The sequence below is a fragment of the Balearica regulorum genome, chromosome 2 (genome assembly GCF_011004875.1).
Source record: "Balearica regulorum gibbericeps isolate bBalReg1 chromosome 2, bBalReg1.pri, whole genome shotgun sequence".
Classification (NCBI taxonomy): Eukaryota; Metazoa; Chordata; class Aves; order Gruiformes; family Gruidae; genus Balearica; species Balearica regulorum.
Window position 1 is genome coordinate 42,619,305 of NC_046185.1, and position 27,206 is coordinate 42,646,510.

At 38.8% G+C, this 27,206-nt stretch overlaps 1 protein-coding gene across 1 annotated transcript; it reads left to right on the forward strand.

Annotated features, from left to right (window-relative positions):
• The first annotated feature begins 2,141 nt into the window (after positions 1 to 2,141).
• On the forward strand, positions 2,142 to 25,848 carry LOC104639773 (kinesin-like protein KIF20A). Its single transcript, XM_075744071.1, has 18 exons — positions 2,142 to 2,287; positions 3,385 to 3,459; positions 6,196 to 6,315; positions 7,235 to 7,373; positions 7,474 to 7,658; positions 10,804 to 10,900; positions 11,366 to 11,563; positions 11,645 to 11,756; positions 13,454 to 13,525; positions 15,510 to 15,656; positions 16,256 to 16,421; positions 17,730 to 17,900; positions 18,561 to 18,700; positions 19,906 to 20,071; positions 21,712 to 21,829; positions 21,912 to 21,979; positions 23,630 to 23,749; positions 24,975 to 25,848. The coding sequence occupies exons 1-18, from the start codon at positions 2,156 to 2,158 to the stop codon at positions 25,257 to 25,259; spliced, it is 2,511 nt and encodes an 836-aa protein (XP_075600186.1). The 5' UTR covers positions 2,142 to 2,155; the 3' UTR covers positions 25,260 to 25,848.
• Positions 25,849 to 27,206: the final 1,358 nt, after the last annotated feature.

A 27,206-nucleotide genomic window follows, 5' to 3' on the forward strand; every position in this document is an offset into this window, starting at 1 on the left:
TGCATTTACACACACATTTTGACAAGCCTGCTTCCTTGGGAAATATCTAAAGGAGCTATGAGCAGAGAAAAAAAACCCCTGTGTCTTCCTAAAGGTCAGTTTCTGGTAATACATTATAAATACGAACTGCCTGACAAATACTTCTAGCCTGTTTTAAAATTATTTGTATTGTATGGTAAAAGGAAAAGCATGGTAAAAACTTGACTTTGTGACGCCAGTCAGATTAAAAGGGATAAACTGGGACAAACAAGTAACAGACTGGAAGTGTTACCAGCTGAGGTGGCCTGACCTTTGTGCATGATTAGCTATTAACTTTCACCCAAGTAGTCTTCCCTCTGCTTAACTCAACAGCGTTCTCACTGAAAGCACTCGCAGGGATCTGGAGGGGGCTGGCTAGCTTTAACATCATTTCTGGCTTTGGTCTTTGCTGTTGGACAAAACGTAATAGCTTTTTATCAGCTTACAGCTGGCTGTGCCTCTGATTCACATGGTGCCCCTCAAATGTAGGTAAATGACCTGAAGTCCCATCTATGTTCTTTGAGCAGCTCTTAAAAACAAGCTTTCTGCCCTTTTGTGTGTTTCTCTCTTTTCACCTGCCTCCAACTTTTAAAACCAAGGACAAACACAACTTTGCCTTTCCGCCTGGCTGTTGTACTTCACAGAAATAAAACTCTTCCCTACTCTCTGAAGAGATGGGCTCATACATGAAGGTTTTTCCACTCTTTACCAGAACAGCAGATCGTTTGCTTGTTGAAGGTGACGGCCCGTGGGCTCCCCCGAGCTCCCTCAGCGTGGGGCCGGGTCCCGGCTGCCCCCGGCAGGGCTCATCGTGTGTGTGTGTCCCCGTCCTGGGGGACGCGGTTCGCTTGACCTGTCCCACTTCTGCCTTTGGGTAACCTCCGCGTTTCGTGATTTGTTTTCTACTTAGTTTACGACAAGACCGCGTAGTGTCGAAACGGTTACATAACAGGCATAATAACTTTATATAACTGTTTTGATGGAAATATTTAGGTATCCGCGTCTCCCCTTCCCTCCCCCCTTCCCTCCCCCCCCCCCCCCCGCCCGCAGCACGCTCTCAGTCAAACAAGATACCCCTGCTCTGGCCGCTAAGTTGCCGGTGCCCCCTTACTTCACCGTTTAAACCTCTTATTTCCCCCGTGCCTTATTATAAAACGATAAATAAATCCTGCGTCACGAGCACACGCCGCAGACGCTCCCCCTCTCCCCCCCTCTTCCCCCCCCGTCCCCCCCCCCGCCGGCGGCGGCTCTGGGGCTGGCGGCGCCGCGGCTGCCTTGCGCTGTGCTGCGGCGCCCCCTGCCGGGCGGAGGGAACCGCGCCTCTGCTCGCACGGACCTGTCCGTCACCGCCGCTCCGCCCCGCCCTCTCCCTTTCGGCCAATCAGCGCCCGCCTCCCCCTGCCCAAATGCTCCCTCCACCACCCGCGTGTGGGTGTTTTGTGGATTCCCGCGCGCGGCAAGGTAGCGGCGGTTGGTGCCGTGTGAGCGCTCGCTCGCTCGCTCGGCCGGCCGGCCGGCCGGCCCGGTTTGAAGCCTTGCACCGTGTCCCAGCCGCTCACCGGCGGGGCTGCCGGCCGCTGCGGGGCTCACCGCCGAGCTCCGGCGGGGCTGCCGCCTACTCTTCAACGGTGGGCAGCGGCCCTTGTGCTGAGGAGGGTGCGCCTGCCTGGCGATGCCTGCCCGGTTCCCCCGAGGCCGTCCCTTTCCTCTGTGTGAACGGGGCCTTCCCTGAACCGACGGCTCGTCGGCTCGTTGAGGCGGGGCGCGGTGGCCTCGGGGCTGAAGGCTGGGAGTGCGGGCCTAGGCCCGACGGCCGAGTTCCTGAGGCGTGGGGGGTGTTGAGCCTTTCAGGGGTGGGGGGTACAGGCAGTGGCCCAGCGCATGGAGTAATGCCCAGCAGAGGCAGTCAGTATGCTTCCACTTGCATGGTTCTGACCATAACTCAACTGTCAAGTTGGTCTTTTTAAGGTTCCTTCATGCTCCCCAAACTTCTTTAGAGGACCTTATTTTCTTCAGTAGTGTTTGTTTATATGCAAGCTACCCTGATTGCTATTTTGCTCTCTGTGTATTTTTGCCTGTTCTGTGAGAAAATGATGGAATTTTTTTTTGTCCTTCACAAGTTCCTTTGCACAGAACAATGGATGATGAGGGGAAAAACTATGTTTCTGCAGAAGTATCTGATATATTGGAAACAGTTTCTTTTCTGAACATAGCGGATAAACCCTCACCTATGGAGTCAACAGTATTGCCTAATACAGAGGAACAGGAGGTGTGGATTGGTTTTGTAATATGTCTTCTGATTATGTTTGGGGTTTTTTTTTAAGCTTTAATTCTGGCAAATACTGCTGTATTCCCCTGCCCCCAAGATATGTTTGATTCTTCTGCTTACAAATAGATAATAGCCAGTAGCAAATGCAGATAGTCAATACTACGTGATGTGTTAAGCTTTTGAAAAGGAAGGACTTCAGTAATTACACCTCAAATATAATGAGCCTGTACTGTTCTTTTTAGTAAGCTAAAAAAAGGATATAGATCCTTTTTTGGAAGCTTGCTAGGTGCTTGGAAATAAAAACCTGTAATGCTGTGCTGCAGTACACTTTTGAAGATAGTACAGCCCTCTGCTTTTTTAGAATGGTAGGTTTCCTGATTGTCTTCCCTCAGGTGACTTAATTTTTTGTGATTCATGGAGTGCTAGTCATGAGAGGGCTGTGGAGAGCTCTGGTAAATGCATCTGCTGAATGAACAAATTGCTGAAGTAGGGACTTTGAAGCTCTGTGCAAAAGGAAGGAATGCTGGGATCCCTCTAAAAATCTCCCTGCTGTTACTGCTTCACCTGGTTGGGGAGACCTTTGTATAATGGTACAGGATGGAAAAGCCCACCTTAGCAACTGAGAACTGCTTCATGGTTGCTACTGTGAGGAAGATGAGGGGCTAGTGCCTGGATGGTGGTCATGAAGCGGTCTCTTGAGGTTAAGAATGCATCAGTCTTTTAATTGAACATGCTCCATACAAAATGGAAGTGCAGAACTGCAGAGCAGCTGTTAGAAAATACAGCTTGAATTCAGTACAGATGGAGACCAGAAGGTGGAAGCAGTGCAGTTTATGCATCCAATAGTGTGCTCTTTAAAAATCAAAATCTTGGCTTTATCATAAAAGAACACTAAGAGGGGAGAACAAAAAACGGGTTACTTGAGGACATTAAGAGGTAAAGAAGCGAATGAAAGCTTAAGGTCTGAAATTTACAAGGAAGGGGAAAGTGAGAGTAAGATAAAATAGCAAATACTGCATCAGAGATGTATGCTGATATGATTTGGGGGTGTTCTTTTTAAAAAGTGGCCATTATAACTATTTTTTTTTAATGAATAGGTATATCAACCTTTGAAAGTATTCTTGAGAGTGAGACCCTTTTCTGTAGCAGAGCTTGAAAACCATGAATCTCAGGTTAGTTGTAGAATTAAGTTTCTTATTCTCCTGTAAAGAATGCCTAGTACTATAAACCAAGACTTTCTTCTATAAAAGCTGTGTAGTGCTTCCAAACATAATTAGTGGGCAAATGTGGATAAATGTGACTTTTTTAATCATAACTTTTACTAATTTGCCTGGTACAGACATGCACACCCGTAGTTCTGCAAAATTCTGCTGGGTATATTATTTAAAAGGTGATGTCCCTCTTGACTTTGTACAGTGCTCAAGAAACAAAGGAGTTCCATGTAAGAAATTGTGCACTTCAATGAGTAATTCAGGTATCTGACCCTTGAGTTTCTCTGGAATGCCTGAATAATCTACCACCTGGTCTTGGTGACTTGCTGCTCTTCCTGTCAAATCTTTCTGTAACCCCTACAGTTCATACTGTCAGATTCAGATGCTTCGGTGTTTTACACATGTACACATGCAAACACACAGAATTACTCTGCTTTCCCCACCACTATTGTGAACACTGATGCAAAGAATTAATGTAGCTGTCCTTGGAGGACAAAGTCTCTGCAGTGTCTCTCTCAGCCCTCACGTGTGCAGGGTCTCACAGTCTCTCTGATAGACCTCTTGTTCATGATCTATTCAGAGAGGGATTTAATATTAGTTCTGATTTGCTTCTTGTGATTTGCTTTTTTAAAAAAATGTATTCTTGCATTTGTTCTGTCAGAGTTGAAACCTTTGTATTTTTTTTTACTCTGATTATTTTTTTTTTTTTTCACTCAACTCCAGTTCAAATTTCCTTAGGCAGTTCTTGTTGAGTAGTAAGCACTGCCACAGTGTTTCCAGTTTGGTATTATTCAGCAATCTGAGTTGTCTGTAAGGGTAAATTGATTTACAAAATCCAATTGTTTTAAGAGTTGTTTATCTCTTACTCCTCTTTGGAATGGGAAATTTCTGATGACCTGACCATTAGTGAGACTACTTGTTCTTAAAAGCAGGGAGGGAAGAAAAAAGTAGGTGTTGAAGTTTGTACTAGATTTTTTTTTAAGGTCTTGTAGTTCATGGTGCTGTAGTTGATATTCCAACGTGTTAGCTGTAGTACCTGTTTTGCATGGTACAGAGGCTTTTTCCTCAGCCTCCGAAAATGATGAATGCTTGACAGACCTTCAACATCTTCAATATGTTCTACTACTGATACTCTTAACTATCACCTGAATTCACAAGGAAAATGCTTGTTAACAAATAAAATAATAATACCCCCCCCCCAACCAACAAACAAAATCCCCTTCCCATCTCTATAATCAATGAGAGATCAACTTATTTTTAGGTCCTTTTTTCCTCCCTACCATGCATAATTTTCAGGAAAGCATCTTTGTTGCAAATATGCAACAAGAAAACAAAAAAGTAGAACCCAAGCCCTATTTCTTACAGCTGTAGACTGGTGCTTTAAAAAGAGACAGTCAACAGGTTAACTGATCTGTTGTTGCTAATAGAGATAATGATTTATGTAAGTAAAGCTTAAGAGCTCTGGATGAAATTCTGTACTCTTGGTACAACTGCCAGTGAGTCTCTGGAGACACCTGCTGGAGAGCAGGCAGTGGTGTTCTTCAGACAGAAGTGATGTGTACAGAGCCAGAAATGCCCGAACTCCAGCGAACTTAACTGCAAGGTTAGCCGGGGGAAGGCAATGAGAGTGACGTGTTACTGACTGGTTTCCAGCTCTGCATATCTGATGGCTTCAAGACCTCAACTCACGAGCTTCTATGAGGCCGGTGACAGCTGATGGTGCATGCTGCAGATGTTGGATTCTTCTCTAGCTCCCTAGGATTTAGCAAATCTGACCAGCATTCCTGTTCCTCACAATGTGGGAGGAATATTAAAGAGTATATGGGTTTAGAGCCTGGCACAGTGAGCAAGTTCAGTACCCAGTTTCTTAGAGTTTCTATACCAGTTGATAAATAGACTCATTAATTGAGACTCCTAGGAAGAGCAGTATTTCCTATGTATGTGCTATATATGGATTATTAGTCTTACCAGCTCTGGCCAGCCTCTTAACATAAATGTCAGATTTAGTTACAATCAATCCTTGGGGCTGATGCTTCAAGACACTGTGAACTGAACTAGTAGTTCAGTCTGTATTTTTGGTAGCCTGTCTGGTGTAAAATAAATTTTCCTGTGATACTGCATGCCACGTCTATCATCTAGTTAGTGAGTGCTAGGTAATTGTATCTTACCTTTACTTAATTGAGAAATAGCAATCAAATTACTTGAAACTAATTCAGTTTCCTTCATGACTGATAACACCATCTATCAATCAAAGGATAATGCTTCAAACTTATTTTACTTTATTTATGCTGATCATAGCTTGTTTCACGTTGAAAACAATTGATGTGGAAACGCATTAGATTTCTATATAGCTTTGTTTTCAAGGCTAGGATTGTGCAAGCTGCAATCACAAAATACCAGGGGTTAGAAAGTGTTTTTTTAAAAAAAAAAAAAGCTGGAAGGAATCCTAGAAAAATTTTAAACCTCTTAGAAAGCTCCAGATGGTTGCCTTAACTTTGTGCTCTGACTTTCATGTGAAGTGGCTATTGCTGTAGTTGTTACAAGCCTCAAGAGAGATTACATGTAAATTTTGCAACTCTTTGTAGCTCTGGTAAATAGATGAAAACACTAGGGTTTGGGTTGTTGAGGTTTTTTAGATAGCTTTTTTCCTAAATACTTTTGTGTAGTGTTTTGGTTTACCTTGTCTTGTTTTTTAAGGGTTGTGTAACTATTGAAGATCCCCAGACAGTAATTCTCAATGCACCCAAAGAGTCTTCTGCAATGAAAAACAGTGAAAGAGGGATTGGTCATTCTGTGCACAGGTTCACCTTTTCTCAGGTAGGCAAACTTTTTTTCTAATTTTTAGTTAAAGTTTGTGGGTTTTTTCCACTGTAATGATAAAATTTATTTTTCTATTATATCATGCAATGTGATTTTTCTTCTTTGAATTGCGTGTGGTGGTACTTGCCTGAAAAAACCCAGACTGCTTATTGTTTACTGTTAGGCTGTCAAGAAAGCTGTATTACAATGGAGGTGCCTGTTAGGTGAGACAAGGAAACTTCTTTGGTAGCTCGGTTTTAGGGTTTTTATTTATTTTTTATTAGAATCCACAGAAGCTTCTTGTAGGTACAAACTTAGAATGGTTCTGCTGTTCCTGCAGATGCCCTCATCTGGAAAGTGTTACAGGAAATCACCTGTTTAAAGGGACCTATGTAAGCATGGGCTTAGGGACTTTCTTTTGAAAGAATAGCAGCCGAATTGCTTAAACTTTCTATACTGAAAGTTTCTTAACTCTGTTACCTACTGCAAGAACTTCTGTTCTTACAGTATCAAAACAGAAACCACTTCAGGCATTGAGTCATTTAGACCATTATAATGCTGATCTTCTCATCAGTTGTGGGTGACTGGTACAGAGTGAGGACAGAGCTGTGCATCACCAGCAGAGCTCTTGAAAGTATCCACTAAGCAGTATGTGGTCAGTAGCATTCTGAGTAGTTTATCTTAGGAGTAGGAAAATATTAAAAAATAAGTGCAAGCCCGAGTGCTGCTCAGAATTAAGCAGGCATCCTATGAAAACCTGACAGAAAACATTGAATCAGAAGGGGTTCAGGCAAGACAGAAAACTAAGCTGGTATCTTCTATTCAACTTGCTCTGAAAAACTAGTCACTATTAATCAGTGTCTAATATTTTGATATAGTAAACTGCGTTGTGCCATTTGTAACTCCTTTTTTTCTTTTTTTTTTCCCCTTCTCCAAGGTCTTTGGACCAGAAACTACTCAGAGTGAATTTTTTGAAGGCTCAATGAAAGAGATAGTAAGAGCATATGTTAATGGAGTGAATGGACTGGTGTTTACTTACGGGGTTACAAATGCAGGCAAGACATTCACTATCCAAGGTATAAAATGTTTGCCAAAAAAGCATATTTAACAACCAAGTCAAAAATCCAATGAGAAGTTTGTATGGATGTCTACACCTTATCTTTTGTTATTTTTAAGGGACTTCAAAAGATTTTGGTATTTTACCTCGCTCACTTGATGTGATTTTTAACCACATAAAGGGAAGACATTACCTGAAGATGAACTTCAAACCCTATTTGAGCAACAATGTTAAAAAACTAGAAGATGCACAAGTCAAGCAAGAAGAAGCCATAAAAACTGCTATTCTTGCATCACTGAAAGAGGTCAGTGACCAAATACCTCCTTGTTATTGAATGAAGCTTCTTAAAAACTTCCTAACAGACTGTCTTTAATAAAATCTCTGTCATTATTGATTCTTTAGACTTATCTAAATGTACAGTATGGATACTTGGTGAACCTTGGAATAAGGTGGCAATTGGCTGGTTTTGGATTTCCACAGAGGAGCAGTTCTGACACTCTGGTGACAGTAGCCCTTGAAAAGTGTCTGAGAGCTGACCTATCTAGAACCTGCTTCTTAAGTGAATCTTCCTTTGGGTTGGTTTCCCGGGATGGATCTCTGGGCAGTTGCTCAAATTCCAGTACTAGCTTAGGAGAGATGATGGCAGTGTCTTAGCAGGGGCAGCAAAGGCAGCAGAATCCCTTTTGGTGGAAGATATAATTAAGTATAAAAAGTTGGTAAACCTGTGATTTATGTAACTTCATAAAGAAACTTTTCTGATACAGCAAGTGGAGTGAGATGCCACAAGATGAATTTCCCAAATTTCTGGCTTTGTTTCCATATGTTCAGAACATTTTTAACCTGAACTGTGAGCCTACTGCATTTTGAGATTATCATTCAAAGTGACTCTGAATGAATTCTGGGAAGTATAGAAGTAATGATTGGCTGGGTTTTCTTTTTTCTGTGGTGTTTAATACCAATGTTATTAAAGTACTCCAGTTAGCTCTGAAAGAATATCCTTCTATGAATCAAATGCATATGTAAATTTCCACTCTGAATTATATTGTTTAATTTAAACTCTGCAAACAGAACTTTTAGTTTAGTCTGAGTCTGGTTAACTTTTGAGGAAAGATCTCAGACGAAAAATCTAAAAGATGCTAAAGGTTACATATTTATTTTGAGAGTATCTTAAAAACTCACTTACACTATGTGTATGCGCAGGGGTTGAAGGTCTTAAAAAATGAGATGGTCAGGAGGATAGTAGGTAAATATTTTTAGAAACTTTATGGAACCTATAAACTTGCAAGAAAGACCAAGCAGGAGCTGAGAGTCTAGAAGAGGTCAAATATCTTATTTTGAAGATAACTCTACACTTTACAAATATTCCTTTCTGTTAAACCACAGTCTGACTTTATTAATAGTTTAGTTACTGAATGTTGCAGTAGGTGATCTAGATGCTGCTGCATTACAGTGAAAAGCAAGCAAGCAAGACTCCACCATCAGGACAGAAAGGTAAAAATGCATCTAGAAAATAATACATGACAAGACCTTGCTTATGTCTTACGAAGCTGAGCTGTCACTATGGGAAGCAACTCCCAGTACTGAAGCTGTGCTGCTTGATAGCTTGTGAATAGCATCACTGTTCAGATGTTCACTCAAGCTTGTAATCTGAGAACAGATACGGTTTGGTGGGCTTGGTTTTGGTTTACATGGATTTCTGTAGGCCCTTTTCACAGGCTTGCTTTACATGTCATGCAGAAAGAGCCTGCTGTTCCTTTCATTCTCGCAGTTTGAACTGCTCTGAGTTGCTGCAATACCCTTGTATTTAATGTTCTACTGTTTATGTTCTCTATACAGTACTGCTGCAAAAACTCTTGCTTGGCATGGTTCACACCCTCTTTCCTTCTCTTGTTCTATTCACTGGATTAAATACTGGTTTTTACTGGATTAAAAGCTGCTTTACTTGCATTCCTATTCCCACCTGTCCTTGTATTTGCTATTGAATGTCAGCTTCTGTCGCTGGCAGACAACGTCAATTCCTGTTCCCACTTGTTTTCAGGCGGTCATCTTCATGTTCTCTTCTGTATTTGGTATTATGATTTGAAGAACAGTATAGCAACATAGCTAATTCACTCAGTTTTGTTGAAATACCTTTACAAAAACTTAACACATGCACAAGTAGTGTGGTTTTTCACATTCCATTATATTTTTGACATGCATAGATGTGCCATACGTATCAGTTCCTTACCCTGCTTTAGAATTCTGCTTTGTACTTTACAAACAGAATGAATAGAATCCATGCTTGTGCTTATACTTGTAACTACTCAAGCAACATAAATATATAGACAGTACAGTCTTTGAAAAATGGTCATTTATAAAATAAATGACAACAAAATAATATGCTATTTATCTTTAAAATGGAAGACCTGAAAGTATGGCTTCATACTCTTCTGTTTGTAAAAATTCTGTTTGGGATATATATATAGGTATCAGTAGACAATCCATAATGAAGTTAGCACTGCATTCTAATAGCTAGAACATTAAGGTTTACCTCTTTGATTTTGTTCCCCCCCTTCTACTGTAGGATGACCCTCTATCAGGGTTGGGTTTTGGGAAATCAGGGTGAAATGTCCTAATGAAAAGTTATCGTAGTGTATAAAATATGGGGAGGGAGGTAGTACGTGGAGATGTTGGAATCTCTAAATAGTGGGAGTTGCTACTTAATTACACCAGTTTTCCTAGTGGTAATTTGAAGCCTATGCTTTGACAAGTCGTGGCAGGCTTTAAATAATTTTATTGATGGAAAGAAATTCAGCAAATGTGTGTTTAAAGAAACTGTGCTGTTATCTATACAGGATTTTTAATGGCCTTTTAATTCAGTCTGAATTAAACCAACATAAACTGTTGGTTTATCAGGTCTTTAACTCCTTTATGAAGCTCTCGTTTCACTCTGAGGTCTAAAGTAAGTTTGACTCAAACTCTCACAGACCTGGCACAAGCCTGTGGTTAGCAACAAGCAAGCAAATTAGGAATCTCTGCTCCTTTAGTCTCTGTCCACCACCCTGCCACCTGCCCCTGAAAGAAACTCTTACTTTTTCAGTTCTTTTGGGTGACTGAAATACTGTTCAGATTTGTCCAGTAGTTCATAAAGGCATTCTGAGCTGTTGTGGTCTGACAGGATCTTGATTCTCCCAAAACTGTAAAGTAAGTCTCTTATGTTAGCAGCAAGTGGCCTCCAAAACAGGCTGCTGGTAGTAGTAGAGCAATAATTCTTGTGAGGGAAAGAGCATTTATTAATTTTTAGTTCAGTATTGTTAAAAACATTTCATTTGCAGCTAGAGTAAAGGGGCCTTAATGCTTACTATTACTGCAATATTTAAATCTTAAATGCTGGAATTACTGTCATTTTTTTACTTCTACTGTTCTCATAGTCTGTTCATGTGGATGTAATGGTCTCTTATTTTCTCAAGGAGACAGAAAGCATCTCAAATACTATTACAAATATGTCTAATGTGGAGTCGGCTTCTTCCAACTGTGCTTCAAAGGGTCTTCCTTCTGATTCACTAGGTAAAATAAAGTGGAAGAAATTTGTGGGGAAGAAAGAATAGAAATTTAGGAATATAAGTGGGTAATTATTGGTGGATTAAACAAAAATCTCTGTACTATACTAAGTAAATATATATAGTTTTTAACCAAATTTTAATGGTTAAGTGGTTAAAACTATCAACATTTTGATAGCTTTACCCCTTTTGGGGGAAGAGGGAGGCTTAGTTCTGCAAAGCTAACATAGAAGCTGCTGGAAGCTTGTGGTAGAGGTGGGCAAGAGCTTGGAATTTGGGCATGTTCTGGTTACAAGTGACTGCTGTGAAGTTTGAACATTCTTTAGTAAACTCAAAGCTATACAGTACTGTGTATCTCATTGTACAACACAGATATATACAAGTCTCTTCCTTTTAGAAGGTTCTATATACTGCAATTAAAATTTATCAATGAATTGTTTGATCATTGAACTCTTTCTCTGTTTTGAGTTAGCAGAGAACAACTTTGTTCCACTTGACATATATAGGATTAACATACACCAAAGAACACAAGCATCTGTGTGGATTTCCTTTTGTGAAATTTATAATGAATATGTGTATGACCTATTAAATGTATTATCTACATCAAAAACTCAGAAGCGCAGAGTCTTAAGAATTTGTGAGGATCAAGGAGGAAATTCTTATATTAAAGGTAATAATACTGTTTTATGATCTTGGCAGTTTCACAGAATTTCTTTGATCAGAAGTGTATGTAAAAGGTCTCTTTTCACAGACTTAAAGTGGATTAACATTCAGAGTACTGAAGAAGCCTGCAAAATACTGAAAATAGGAAACAAGAACCGAAGCTTTGCTTGTACTAGAATGAATGAGCAATCAAGTAGGAGGTTTGTTCCTCTAATTATAAGCATAATCTCTCTTTTCTTTTAAGGGGAGGGAGGAGGGGAAGGGAGGAGAAGACTTTAGAATATGTTTGAAATGAGCCACTCTTCAATAATAGCTTAAGACTTTCCTTGGTTATTCTGGTTTTATTATGAAACTCTTTCTGGAAGAAAGCTAGGAGACGCCCTGTGACTTTAATCGTAGCTGGACTTTGGTTGCTATTCATGACTTTGGACAAGCAAAAAGATCAAATCACATTCATTTTTGAGTGCCAACAGGGCTATATGTCTTGGAAAATGCAAATGGTGCTGAGTGGGAATGGCTGTGTGAGGATGTTGGGAAAAAAAAAGAAAGCTGGATAATTCTTCATCACTGGCAGTATAATTCTTGGAAACCTGAAGTCTGTTGGTAGGAGATGTAGGAAGGAGCGAGTCATGCAGTACCTTTCAGTGCTGCTAGATTATCTAGATGCTTTTAGATTGCTGTGTTCTAGCTGAGCTTACTTGGTATCTTCAGAATTAAGCCCCTAACTCTTACCCAGCTCTGGGAGATGGATCAAGGAGAATCTGGTTTGACGGAGTGGGAGGAAATAAATAGATAAGGTCATGTACTTTCTGTTGAGAATGCCTTTTTGATTTTAATCTCCTCTTATTAATTTTTTCCTTTAAGTGTGGAAGGGCCATGTTGTATATTTAACTAATCAAAGTGTTACTAAGCCTGCTTTTTCTGTAAAAAGCAAGAGCTGTGCTGTTCTGTATTAGCTAAAGACAGCTGCCATTAAATTTCATGGTATGATTCCACCTGAATTTCACTCAAACCAAAAGTAGCGCAGAAAAGAACTGTGTTTTTTTTCTGACAGATTTTTGTGCCTAGAATGTCCTCTTTTTGCTCCACAGAATATGCTGACTTCTACTTAGCTTGTTTCTAAATTGTGTTTTTGTATGGCTTTGGTTTTGGGGTTTGTTTTTTTTTTTTTTTTTGGAAACTGCATTCTTAAATTGTGGTGTGGTGCTGAGGAGTAAAGCACTGTTTTAAATCTGTACTAGAGCAGTTTGTATTATGTGCTTCCTGATTTACTGGATAAATTGGGGACAGGGCAATTCTGGTTCTGGGATTTTTCTCTTTGGTTTCAGATAATATATGTCCACTGCCCTTGTAGCTTGATGTCCAAAATGCAATAACTGGATTTTCCGGTGTTACAAATTCAACCTTTCTAGAAAACAGTAATTTCAAAACTGAACAAATAACTGTGTATGTTGAAGTTGGCAGTCCTGTAATATTGCCTAAACTTAACTTAGTCTCCTCTCCCCTCACCTATTTATTCTGAAGAAGTTAATTCTTTAGATTTACTGAGTTCAGATACTGTCTAAAGTTTGTATACTATGAGTACCTGAGTACTCATCTTCTGATCAGCAGACTGAAGTGAACTGCCTTGTTCATTCTCCAAGGTATCTTGTAGGCTGCATGTGGTATTTTTTCCTTTCCTATATTGAAAGAAATGGAAAGTCACAAAATGCAACTTTTATTGCTGCTTTTTGCTGCTGAATGAATGCATTACAAAGGTAACTAATGTAAATTAGTGAATGAATTCTTGTTCTTTCTTCAGCACTGCACTTTATGTAGCATACAAACTTTATTTTGCTTCAGTGACTGCTTAATTTTCATAATTGTGGTTATTAAAAAGGACTTCTTTCCATTCCAGTCACAGTATATTTTCAATCAGGCTACTAAGGCTAACTGATGAGCATCAGCCGTGTGTTCTTGGAGTTTCAGAGTAAGTGAATGCTTCAGCTGATTACCGGAATGTAAATATTTTAGAAAAGTTGATAAGGTGTAAGCATGCTAAACTGGTGAACTTTCTTTTAATAAACAAATCCTCTGAGAGCTGAGAAGGAAATCAACTCCACTGGCTGCACTCCACTGATAGGGACAGGCATAGGAGTGTTTCCTTGTCTCTTATTCTGTTAAGGTTTGGCTGAAGGAGCCTGTTAAAACACTGTCAGTGGTACATAAATTGAGGGAAATATATGTATATTGTCTTCCATGATGATGAGGTGGGGACAGAGTTGTGCTATGTAATACCACACTATATATTCTGGTAAGCAGACTGGCTAATAGAAGCCAGTCTCTAAAATTGAAGTGCAGCAGTTAGTGCTGAAGACCCAAGGTGCAAGCTATGCCAGTGTATCTTTCTACTTTGGGACCAGACTAGAGTTTGAGTTCAATGTTTGTGGTCCTGGAACCTAAATTTGAGTCTATCATCCAAAAAGAATGCAAGTGACATGCTCTGGGACTGCTCCATGGTACAATCTACAGTAAGAGTGGATCATCAGGTGATTTGCTTAAAAACAGTTCCCTGATCTAAAATGTTAATGTGGGTGCACCCAGTAAGAGCAGTGGGAAGTCCTTACACATCTCTGTTCTTTCATGACTTAGAGGAAGTGGCCTAATGTTTTGGTTTTAAGCCACTTAAAGAGCTTTTTCATTTTTTTCTTGATAAATTGTCCATTTGGCTTGATATTGAAAAATGAGGACAGTCCTGTAATAGTGTTCTAATTCAGTCCTAGATCCTACTGATTTCTCTTGTGTCTCTGCTGAGCAGAGTTAGTAATAAATACACCTCACTGAGATAACATCTTTCAATGTCAGATGTTATGGTGATAAATACTCTAAGGAAAGATAACTTGAGGAAATTACTGCATCCGTATTCCTTGCTGTTCCCTGTCTTGGTGTGTTCCCCTGGCAAAGCTTGTAGCAGCGCTTAAATGAATGACAGAGTTTGTATGCTGCTTAAGGAAGAAAAAAGCCCTTCAACTTTTATTAAAAAGGATAAAGATCATGAGATCATAGCCTTTCACACAGTTGAAATATGTGCCTTATTAATGTGTATAGTGTTAATATGTATTTTTCAGCTGTGTGAAAGGCTATGATCTTACAAAGGTGTTATTTTATGTAAATAAATGTATGTATAAGTGAGTAATAGTTGGGTTGCATAAATGATCTAACTTCCAGAGCTTCCTGTATTTCGAGGGCTTTCTTAATGTAAAGTAAAAGTGGTGAAATTCCCTGATTATCCAGGATAACTGTCTCTGTAACCTGTTGTACCATGAGGGACAACTCAGTGGCCTGAGTTTAGTAGCACATAATTGCTATAGCCAAATAAAGAGCTTTAAGGTGATCTGGGAAGGACTTCTGGCCTCTTAGTTGCAATAACGAACACATGGCTCTGCATACAAAAGAGGCAGACTGCAGTGTATTGAAGTGTACTACTATCCTGCAATCCTCTCAGTGCAACTGCTGAAGGTGATGGTCAAAGTACTTCTGTAGTATAGCCCCGCTATGCAAAACTGTTCAGAGATTTCTCTTACCTTCTCTGGAGGTACTTCAGGATTGCAATAAAATTTGGGTTCCCAAACTGAATTCTTTACGTAAGAATGCCTACAAAGTTTTAAATGAATGCTACAAGCAGACTTCTTCAAATATGCTGAATAGACTGTCTTTAAGAGCAACAATCTTGTTCAAATATCTGTATATACAATGGGAAGATAGATAGGTTAGTGCTGTTATCCTAAATACCTTGCATAGTGCTTTCTGGACAAAACATCAATATTAAAGTACAACTTATTCTGTGATCTAGGTAGGCTGAAATGAGTCACTCATTTACACTTTAGACACATAAAGAAATAAAAAGACATGCAGTTCTGTTTTCATACTGTTTAGAAACAAGTTTGTGTGTTCAGGATAATTCTTTCATGCAGGTTGTCTTTCTGTGACTTGGCTGGATCAGAGAGGTGTAATAAAACACAAGCCTTTGGAGACAGACTAAAAGAAGCAGGAAATATTAATAATTCTCTCCATATCCTTGGAAAATGCATTGCAGCATTGAAGCAAAATCAAAATCCAAAGTAAGTGACAAGTTGTAAACAACTTGCCAAGTTTTTGGTTGAAAACCTAAGCATCCCTTTGTTTCTGCAAGGGTTTTGCATGGCCAGAGGAAAATGGAAATCTATTAAATTTTGTAAGCCTTCTTTATTACACATGTCACTGGAATATCTGAAATGAACATTTTTTTCTCTAGAACTGTTGTTTGTGGAGATTAAAAAAGGGCAATTAGCAGCTGCCTTCAGTGTGTGTGTGAGCAATACACTTTGTGTTCAGAGCTCCTGTTTTGTCCTCTTCCCTTCTACCTCCAAATTATACAGGTAGATTAATCTGACAGCTGACAGATGCCCTGTAATTAGCTTTCGGCTTGTTCCAGTGTCTGCTTTGTAACACCGGCGAGCCGTGGTGAAGACACTATACTAATTTACTTTTAAATACTTCAGTTTGGAGGGCTTGAGATCCAGGAAGACCCTGCTCTTCGTCAAATAGCTTAGACTTAAATATGAGCATCCTGCTGGATCTCTTTCCTGAAAGAGAGAAAAGGAATTAAGCTAAGCTACAGTATCACACAATTTTACAATTATTTTTTGTTTCACAATTTTATTATTCTTTTCTCCATGAGGATGAAGCCAAGCTATATTCCATTCAGAGAGAGCAAATTGACGCGTCTGTTTCAGCCATTCTTTTGTGGAAAAGGCAAAGCTTGTATGATTGTAAACATCAATCAGCGTGCTTCCACATACGATGAAACACTACATGTAATGAAATTTTCAGCTATAGCCAAACAGGTAAGAGCGCATCTACTTTCTCTGCTGTTCTGCATTCTTTGTTACTACTGGTTTGTGAAATGATCAGGTTGTATGGACTTGAGTGTGATTAAGACTTTTGATGCATCATATTAATTCTTCTGCATGTGGTTTCCCTCTGAAAGTCTTCCAATAGTCTTGCCCATCCTCAAATCTATTTGTGGTAATAAATTGATAGCTGCAACTGCCTCTGGCTTGTTCAGTTCTGTACCACAAACATTCTGTGTTTTTAAAAAAAAAAAAGTTGTCAGGGCACTTTCAGATATGACTGGTTATACAATATATGTGAGCAAATGCAAGATTTAGATTCAAGCTTTTAATGAATTACTTAACTGCACACGGGTTAAAGATCTGTTGCACAAGATGACAATTGTTTAAAACTTCTTAGACAGCAAGCAGTGGTAGTAAAAGAACTAGCCTCTTATTTTATAGTCTGAATGAGATCTCTTGTACCTGCATTGCTCCTATTTGGCTAAGTGCAAGCAATTGATAACAAACAAAAAGGAAAGACTTTTTTGTAAGTTAAGGCTTGAAGGTAGTGTGCTCCTCTCCTTTGAAGGCAAAAAGCCTTCTGGTAAATCTACATGTTCTCATGCTTTTTGCTAGCTCTGCTTGTCAGCCTCCCATTAAATTCAGGACTTGGGGTTGATGTTTTGTCTTATGTTTGTTCAGCTTCCCTTGAAGCTGCTTCTTGCAGGGACTGAGAGGGTGGGCTGTACTGTGTTTCATGGCGGAAACAAAGTCTATTTTGAGTCTGGAACTATGGGTTAGTTCTGATATGTTCCAAATCTGTAATGGCATGTCTAATACGATCTCAGAGAGAAAGATTTTTCTAATTGTTTAAGATAAGATAAGAGCGTGCACTGAGGAGACAAGCTTCTCTGATATGTTGTCCTATGACATACGTACTTAAAATCTTTACATAACTAGCATGGATTGCTGAATCCTGGTCACAGTATTTCAGGAGGGAGCAAATGTTTTAGAGGTTTGCTGCTTTTCATTAACTGTCCAGGAAACTACACCAAAACCTTATATTTAGGGGGAGAGAAAAACCCTTTCTAGTTTGTCAGTAGATAATCTTTCCCACTTTCCCTTTGTTAGAGTAGTGAAGTCTTATATTTGTATTGATAGATGTTTTTGTCTGCTAAAAGGCATGTAAAATTTTAAGGTTCTAGTAATCATTAAATATAGTGTAATTACAACAATGCATTCATGCCACTTCTTCCTAGTATTCTGATATCTGCAATATTGACATTGATAAATTGGTGTGTTCAACTCTGGATTTTCCAGGTAATCCAGACAATTCTACCCAAAAGTTTTGGTTATTTTCAACCCAAGCTAGTTGGAGGCAACGGCAAACCTATTATGCATTTTGATGCTAACACATCTGTAGATGACTTTCCTGACAGTACTGAAACCTCCGCAGAAGAGGAAGTGGACATCACCATTCTGAGTCATGAGGTAGATGAACATCTCAAAAGTGTACGCAATAAAGCCATTACTATTATTTCTAATATTAGAATCTTTTACCATAAGAGATGTGCTGGAAGCTGTATCAAATGAGAACTGTAAACTTCTGCTCAGTGGCAGACAGACCTAAACTTAAAGTGGTCTAGTTCTGAGGGAACAAGTGTAGTTGTGGAAGGCCGCCTGCGGCTTTCTAGTTAGATCAAGTGCTAAATTTGGAATTCAACTGATTGCTCAATGAGAAGAGTAAGGAAGCAATATGTAGGATTAAAACAACATTTAGTCATTTGTGCTTTATTGGGAAAAGCAGGAACAAGTTAAGATGCAGCATTTTAAAAACAAAGCTATACAATCTAATAGCAGTAAACTGTAACAATCAAGTAGGCTTTATGCTAAATGTTTGTACAAATTAATATTTAAATGCCAAAACAGTAGTAGACTTTTTGATAGCAGAAACCATCATGATGGAAAAAAGGTTGTCTTTGCAGTAGAAATCCATGTTTGAAAATATTTGACCCTTGATGCAGTCCCCCTGAAAATACAGGCTTGTAGCAATGCCCTCTGTGGATGGCTGTCTGTATCAATATTTCATTTGACATGCATATCAATATGTGTTTCTAGCTTGTTTTCTGAACTGAAATATGTCAAATTTAGGATCTCTTGAAAACTACAGAGAACCTAAAGGAGAAACTAGTTGCAGAAAGGCAAAGTAAACTCCTTCTGGAGGTGAAGATACGTAGAGAGATGGCAGAAGCAATGTTCCGACAGCTGTTGGAAACAGAGGAAGCCTGGAGGCAAGTCATATTGCAGTCCTCTTCAAGACTGAAAGGATTCCACATGTATAAATGCATACATTTATCTATATACATACATATGCATGTATATGCAAGACATGTATACTTCTGTTATTTAGAGAAGTTAGGGCTGGACAGTTTCAAAGCTTTTGATGAAAAGGGAAGAAGAAACATTAAAATAAACTTGTACAGATCAGCCTCTTCCTGTGTAGAAGGAAAAAGTAATGCTGCTTTCTGTTGAACTTTTCTGTTTAATTTGTAATTACTAGAGATTGTCTTGACTCATTATTAGTATTTAGCAGATGTGGAAGACTGTTACAGGTACCCCACTGAGGCTTGTAATTATTCCAAAACTTGCATTTGCATGCATGTGCTTAAGGTAGTTTGAATTGTATCTCTTTGAGCTCTCCTTATGGATTCTTGCTCCTGAATGACTTATGACCTTTGTCGGTGTACTGTTTTATAAATTACTGTGGTTGCCTGCACTGATGTTACTAATTTGGGGATTTTTTCAAGTCTGTCCAGATTGCTCAAGCTGAATTCACTTCCTCTTAACTCTTCGCTTCTTCAAACCAGTTTCCTGCTATTTGAATTACTAAGAGACTAGCCCCAAGTTAAGTTGCTAGCTGAACATAGTATGGTTTAATACCTGCACTGATTTTAAAATTGTTTGGGTACCATTGACCAAACACATGAAATAGCAGTGATGCTTCTTCTCTTTTGAGGTGATATTCTGTGTCACTGGGGCATTTTTTAAACTGTGACAAGAATAATGTGTAATGTATTGAAATAATAAGACAAAGTGAATTTGGCATATATATTTAATGGAGAAAAAATAAACAAAACCCCCAAACCAACAATGTGAAAGACACCCCCTGGAAATATGCTTCAAATATCAGGTCTAATTGGGTGTAGTAATATCTATTACTACATTTTGGTGGATTTTTTTAATAGAACTTTTTTCTGACAGATCTTAAGTATGTGTTATTCTATACAGTATATGCCAAGTAGAAGTTATGTCTTGGTGCAAGTCTGTAGGGTCACTGAGAATAAAAAGGAGTAACGGGAGAACAGTACTTCTTGGTCTCTAACTTCACAATTTATTGTTAGATGGATAACTTTGATATTGCCAGTTGAACACAAGTAGTCAAATTGTAATAGCTGGAATACTAATGTATTAAATAAAACTAACATGGTCTACTCAGCAACCGCTTGGAAGATATGAAAGACAGTTATGAAGAAAAACTGGAGAGCAAATTTGAAATGTATAAAGAGGCCATCAAGAAACATGCATATATGTGTGCAATGGAACAAATCGAAGACCACTATGTTCCCATAGAAGAATTTCTAGCTGAACAAGAGAAAGTTGAGGTATGACCTGACTGCTGTTAAAACACTTTTGCTAGCCTTTTGATGGTAAATTTTGCTTTTCCATAACAGAATCATTTAGGAATCCTAAATGTAGCACTGAACAGTCAAAATAATTAGCAGTTCAGCCTAGCTGTTCTGGTGTCCAATGCTAACCATAAGGAAAGAGATGTCTTCTAACACTGCCTGTAGTGTATACCTAACCTTCCTGATCTCTGAGGGCACAGTTCAATTAAGTCCAAGGCATCTTTATCTCTGTAGTGCGATGATTGCAACACCTAGAGGGATGGTGTAGACAGCAGTCTGGCTTTGTGAAGATCCTTGGGGTTGTAGGATGTAGGGTAAAAAGCTTGTCTGAAAGGCCTGGTGGGGAATTCGGTACAGGGTAGCTGGTTTGATTATAATAGATTGCTGCTCTGAAGGTCTAGAGGGAGGGATTGTGGGATAAGAAACTGATGAGAAAGCAAACTTTATGCAGGAGAGAACTTAATCTCCTGAATGTACTTATACCTAGAACTGCTTAGAGTTGGCATCTCTAAGTTCCTATTCCTCTTGCAACTCAGCCACATTAGCTATGTGCAACTGTCAGTCTTTACCTCTAGCCTCTGCGTAGCTAAGGTAGCTAAGTGTGTCCTGGCAACAGATGAGACCTGCAGGTCTCAGCCTTTTCAGAAGGTCTGCAGTGGAAGATTAGAACAACTGCTGTGTACACCACTGGGGCTTTCTTGCTGCACTCTTCTGTCAGGAACCAATAAAACATTGCACTCCACTGGTAGGTGAATTCCTTTCAAGACGTGATGGAAGTGGGTTTCTGTTGTAGATTGTAGATTGTAGATTGTGATATAACATTACTGCTTTTACAGCTCTCCATTCAGGTGCTGGCAAGCAACACTGTATTGTGTAATGGTCTGTTTTCCAGCTCCTTCACACTTTTATTTTTCCCCACTTAAAACTCTGCGTTTATGTTCGCTTAAGCCCTAGCTATACACCACATTGGGATGGAGGAAAAGTTTTAACAGTGCTCTCCGTATTTATAGCTTCCTCTTACACTGTCCGCAAGGCTGCATAAGGGAAGATTCAAAAAACAAGATGGTCTTGGTAGCAAGTCAGATAAGAAACTGATGAAATTCCTAAGATGTAAAATTCTTAATTGACAAAGGAGAGCACAATATGAAATCTGAGTGGGCAGCTTCAGAGAACCAGAATTAGGTGAATAACTTGATGGTGACACTTGTTTGATTTGTCCCTCTGAAATACTGCACTAGCAATCTGACGTGTACTGAAAAAGATTGAAATTAAAATTTAGTTGTATGAAATATGTTCTTGCTTATTTAGCAAGCAAACTGGCAACAGTGTTTAACACAGATGCACTAAAGTTTCCTTTCTGCTGTATGGTTAGTTTTAATACAGTTCAGCAATCTTCAGGCTTGGAGAGTGGACTCCTGTGTATAATAACTTAGGAAGAAGATCTTGATCTGAGTGTTACTCCTTACTGTGATTTGTCAACCATAACCATCACAACTTCCACCTGAAATTATTTTAAAACTGCATATACATATGTAGTATAATTGGAGGACATGCAGTAGTGCATCAGGTTAAGCAGATATTCATACCAATTCTACCATGTGCCCTTCTTTTTTCAGGATAGAGAGAGGAAAATACTGCAATTGGAAAGGCAACTTGATGAACAGTCAGGGAGGCTGTTGGCTCTGGGAAGTCCGAATTCAGATATACTGACTACTGAAAATAACATGGAACTAGGTAGAAATCTAATCTGGATATTCGAAGTTCAATTTATTTTTGGCATTGGGTATAAACAAGCAAACTTCTCTTTTGCCTACAGATCTTATGAACAAGACAATGAAGAAAGCCAACGAAGGATTGCAGAAACAATGCAAAGAGAAAGAAGAGGTAGCTCTTGCTTAGTATTTAACAAATCTGGGGGTAACAGTCCTGGCATGGTTCAGTGCTTAAAAATCTGGACTGTAGACAAAAGCATGGAGATTCCTGCAAATTGGCATCAAGTTTACAAAAAAACCCTTGCCCAATTGTGGATTACTTTTGCCAGAGACTGGCTGTATTCTGGCTTGGCTTTAGTTTGTAAAGGCATCTACTACTATAACAAGTCACATAGTGACCATAATGCAAGTTGGAAGTAGGGAAGTATATAACCTTGTATTAGAATTTATTGTAAACATTGCTGCCTCAGTGCTTTCCTTCCTGGAATGCTGCCTGCTCATTCATAGGGGAACAGTTACAGAATCTGGTAACAGTTCAGATCTAGAAGAGCCAAAACAATACCTTAAACCAGTCCTTTCCATAAGTACTGAACTCCACTCTTCCCCTTAACATAAAGGGGAATGTTTCTGTTCTTCAAACAAACAAGATCCCTGTGTTCTGAATAGCATATAGAGGTAGAAATTATGAGCTTCTCGCTGTGCTATGGAAAACAATTATTAATTATTTTTAGGTATACATTTTTAGTCTATACCTTGAATGACCATCTTGTAAGGTTCTGGTTAGTCTCACATATTTGAAGAGGATGGGAAGAAGGGAAGAGACAAGCCTTGCTCCTTTCACTAATAACAAATTGGAGTAGGGGTTGGAGAAATAGTTCCTGCTGGTTCTAATAAGCCATGTAAATGGAAAGTGAATTTAAATCCCTTTCTATTGAGAAAGTGTACTCCAAAAATAACTTTTTCCTTACCAGGTTTAATGTCTCATGTTATGGCCCTGGCATTTGTTTTCCACTCCTGTTCTTGAGAGCTCTACATCATTTTTCCATTTCCTATGTCAATTATGAATTTTGATGCTAGAAAGAAAGTTTGGCTTTTATGTTTGATATTGGGATATGGCATTAATTGTTTTGTGTGGCTAGAAAGTGTTAGAATGATGGGACTGCTGCCTGGTAATAACTGAAGTGAGAGCAGTTTAAAACAGATGGTTCCATCAGTGCCTTTCTGCTGCTTTGCCTGACATATCTGTGCATGTGTGATGAGTAATTCACTACTTTTTTTTTCTTTCCTCCCATTCAGCCATTAAACACGGGCAAAGGTTTTATTGGCAATCTAGGTGTTCTTCCCTCCAACCTTGTAGAAGTAAATTAATGATATAACATTAATTTTTCTGGTTCAGAGTTCCTTTTCCCTCTCAGGACTTAATCCATCAATATTCCCATCAGAAAGGTGAGGTCTTCTGTTGTAACTGTGCTCCAATTCATTATATGAATGGTGTTAATGAGACAAGAGCATTCTTTTAACTACCCTTACTGAAAAGGAGCAGACTGTTCCAGAAGTAGCTTAGTCTGTGCTGCTGTTCTTTGATTGTAAATCTAGCAGCTTCAGCACAATAGCCCTTGAATACTTCAGCTGTATTTTATCACTAGAAGGGATGAGTTGGGACACAAGAGGTTGAGAGAAGCAGGCTTTGTCTTCATTGCTTTGATCTTGCAGTTCACAATGTTCAGAAATTCTTACAGTGTCTGTATGAGTTCTAGTTATAAGCAGAATTCATGTAAAACATGCTGTCTTGAACATCAGTGTGTATGGGTTTTATTTTCAGCTTATAAAATCTCTGAAGCTTAAAATACAGAAATTAAATGAAACCCTGCTAGAAGCTAATGAAGGCTACAGAAAAATGGCAGAAGAGAACAGTCGACTGAAGCATACAATCATGCTCAAGGTTTGTCAACAATTTAAAAGCAACTTTAATATGGCTTGTATCTATAGGTGGTACTGGATGTTTCTGTGTCTTTGTACGTGTAAAAACACCGTTCAGTCTTACTAATTTTTTTACGTTAGCATAATGTTTTCACTTAAGTTGGTTTTCTGCTTTCATTTTTTCCATCCCTGACTTCCTGAGTTATGAGCTCAGAGCCTTTGTGCTTCCCTCCTCGATTTTGTATCTTGTCAGCACAAAGTTACCTTATTGACCAAGTCTTGTCTTACAACTCTTCTTAATCTAAAGATGCCACAAATTATTGTCAAGCAAAGAAAATACTACTCAAACTCTAGTCATGAAGTATTTTGCTGAGGGCAGGCAAGCTGTCAGTGCACAAATGTTAGTGCAGCAAGACCTAAGGATCTATGGCTTTAAAGCTATACTGACACTCCTGCAGAGGTGGCCATGCTGGATAAGAGATATGGGCAGGTAAACTACTTAATACTGAAATAGAAGAAGTCTTTCCTTCAAAAGCAGGGACTTCATAGAGTTGACAGCATCTCAGACATCAACTAGATTCCTAAATAAAAAACATGAAAGTTTTGAACTCTTGATCCTTTGCATCTATGCCTCATTTGTAATCCGCAAATGAAGCGAGGCAGGTATAAGACTGCTTAGGAATGTTTTTCTTTGAATATTAAATTACCTTCTGCATGCTTTTTAGTCTAAGCCTGAGACTGAAAATTATTAATCTTGAACTTTGTTTCTTAATTAGTTCTAAAAGACATAGAAAGGTGACTTTTTGTTAACCACAAGGATTAGAGAGCATCTTTAAGACTCTATTCTGCCCACTCAAAGCGTTTATTCAGTCCTGGTTAGCAGACTTAAGACTATGATTAGAGTTTTGATTTGACCAGTTTTGCTTTCAGTAATTGCAGCTTAAAACAGGAAAGCCTTCTTTATTTGGTTCCTAGAACAACAGCAATTCTTTGCATAATGTGGCTACGCATTTTAGCATGAGCTTCTTCAGTCAAACTTAGTTTCTAACTAGATCTGATGGCCCTGTAGTTTGCTGTTCTCTAAAATTACATAGAAGTAATTCAGAAGAAATGGTTATTCAGTACCCATCTGGCATAGTAATTCTAGGGGTGTTTACTGGTATAATGAAATAATCTGAAACAGAAAATTAGCTATGTGAAAAAGACTTTGGAGTGTTCACATACCTAACACAGCCTTATCCTCATAGGATCAAGAAATGAATAGTCTTCAGAACTGGGCTAAACGTGTTCTTGAGCTTGAAGAAACAGTGTCTTCCCTGCAAAAAGAACTTGACGAACGGAAAAAGCATTTCTCTATAGAGGAGCCAAAACAACAAAAACCCAGGAGAGGTTTGTTGGCTAACCTGAAATCCACGGTAGCAGCCACTGCTAGTACACCTCTTGGTAAAGGCTGGGGCAAGTATGAAGATGCTTCATCCTCTTCAAGAAAACAAGTACTGTTGACTCAAAGCAAAAGAATAATATTTGATTAATCAAAGTGTGCAATTACTGGGCTTCTTTATTGATTTTAGTGTTGATATAGCTTTTTCTCACTCTTAGGTGCCATCTTCACTGTCACATTAACTGACAGAAAAATGTTTAATACTCTTTAAATTGAATCAGGGTTGAATTTAGAACTATGTAAGTATAGACCTAAACTTGTGCTTTTACTGTTGGTATGGGGATGGGATTTGAGATAGATATATTTATAATTTTAATTCTTGAGTAACCGCTATCATGGTCTTCTATACTGATAAAGGTGTGATTCATGCAAAGTAGGATGTTCCTCATCTGCTGCTCTTGTTACCTTTTTAAATTAGAGTATTTAATTTTCATTGTTGATTCCTAGAAACCAGATGGCTTGTAAGCTTAATCTCGAGTAGTTAAAATAGCATGGTTCTTCAGCTGAACATTCTGGTTTTGATGTGGAAAGTGCCATCTTGGGACCAAACTGAGCAAATTACTAAACATAAAGACTCATAGAGGCAACAAAATGAGGTCTTATCTGGTTCCTTGCTCTTTATCAGTTATTTTGGCTTTGTAAAGGCATTTGTTTTAATGTCATTTGAATTTCCACTAGGAATATGCATTAAACTTTGAAAAACCTATTTATAATAAAATTTTCCATTGCTAAATTAAGCTCTGACTGTTCATTTTATACAGGTGAGAAAAGCAGTGAAATCAAGATAAGGAAAGATCCTAAATTTAGAGGCCAAATGATCATAGTGATTGACATATGATGATCTTGAGTTGAAAGAATTATAGCCCTGATTATATTACTTACCTTTATCTAGTAACTCAAGGAAGGAAAACTGGAGCATGATAAAATTTGAAATAGCTTTTGTAGAGCCATTTTAGTTAGTGAGGGTGAGAATTTTTCCTAACTACTGTGAAAATACCATGCATGTAAGTGCTGGAGGATTGCTTTAGAACAAGGCAGAATCCATAAATAAATTGGATCATTGATCTGTCCCTGTAATGGTGTTTTTCATAGTGGGAGGGGACCCAGTTCAGAGCAAGAACCTCTCCCTTGCTGTGGAGACGCTAGGTGGTGCAGCCTTCTTGTGTGACACAGAACAGCCCTTCTCTGGCGTGACCTGTTCTTGCCAAGTCTTTTGAGTTTTGGGTTGGTCTGTGCAATGCAGTAATAAATAATTACTGTGATGTGTCTTCACCTGGCTGGAGTTGTAGCACTTGAGCTCATGCTGTTCTCATGTTTTGAACTGTTTCTGTTAAATATAGGTTATCTGGCTCTTGTAATTCTAAAGGCCTATAAGCCCTCCAGGGTCAAATTTCTAAAATATTATTCTACTCCCACACAAACTGTTCCAGCTATTAAAAAATATTTTCATGTAGTGACACAATAGACTGAGTGTTGATTTCTTGAACCAGAAAGCTGTTGCATACAAATTGCTCTAAGAACAGCAATATTGAAACAGAAGTTAAAAAAAATAATCCTTAATACAGGGCAATACTGGAAACTTTCTATAAGAGCATTTAAAATGATCTAGTGCTGCACCTTGACAATCTGTCACTTGTCTGAGAGTGTATGTTAGCAAGTTTGTGTAACACCAACTATAACCTCTTATTCCCTGAGCAACTGCAGTTTCCATGTTTCTGCCTACTTCCCAGAGCTCTTTGGCCAGCTACAGGAAATGGTTTAAAAGACAAGGTTACATTATCTGAAGCTATTTTTTTTCCTTAAAATAAAATGAAGCCTGTAGTGAAGTACTGACCAATTATTAACTGTAATGTTTTCCAAAGAGTTGCAATCGACTGCATTGCTATCACATTAAAGACTTCTGAGAAGCTATTTTAAAGGACTGCTGAGAACTGACTTACCTTCCTGCCCTCCAGACGAAAAATAAGCTCTAACAAGGATGCAGAGACGGCTAGTTCAGTCCTTTTAAGCTTCTCAAAGCTCAATGGGTATAAGGAAA

Bases quoted from the DNA above. Each gene is read 5' to 3' on its own strand.
- LOC104639773 (XM_075744071.1), top strand. From the start codon at position 2,156: ATGGATGATGAGGGGAAAAACTATGTTTCTGCAGAAGTATCTGATATA. The intron at 3,460-6,195 runs GTTAGTTGTAGA...TTGTTTTTTAAG, and splicing joins TTGAAAACCATGAATCTCAG to GGTTGTGTAACTATTGAAGA. The intron at 15,657-16,255 runs GTAAGTGACAAG...TTTCTCCATGAG, and splicing joins AAGCAAAATCAAAATCCAAA to GATGAAGCCAAGCTATATTC.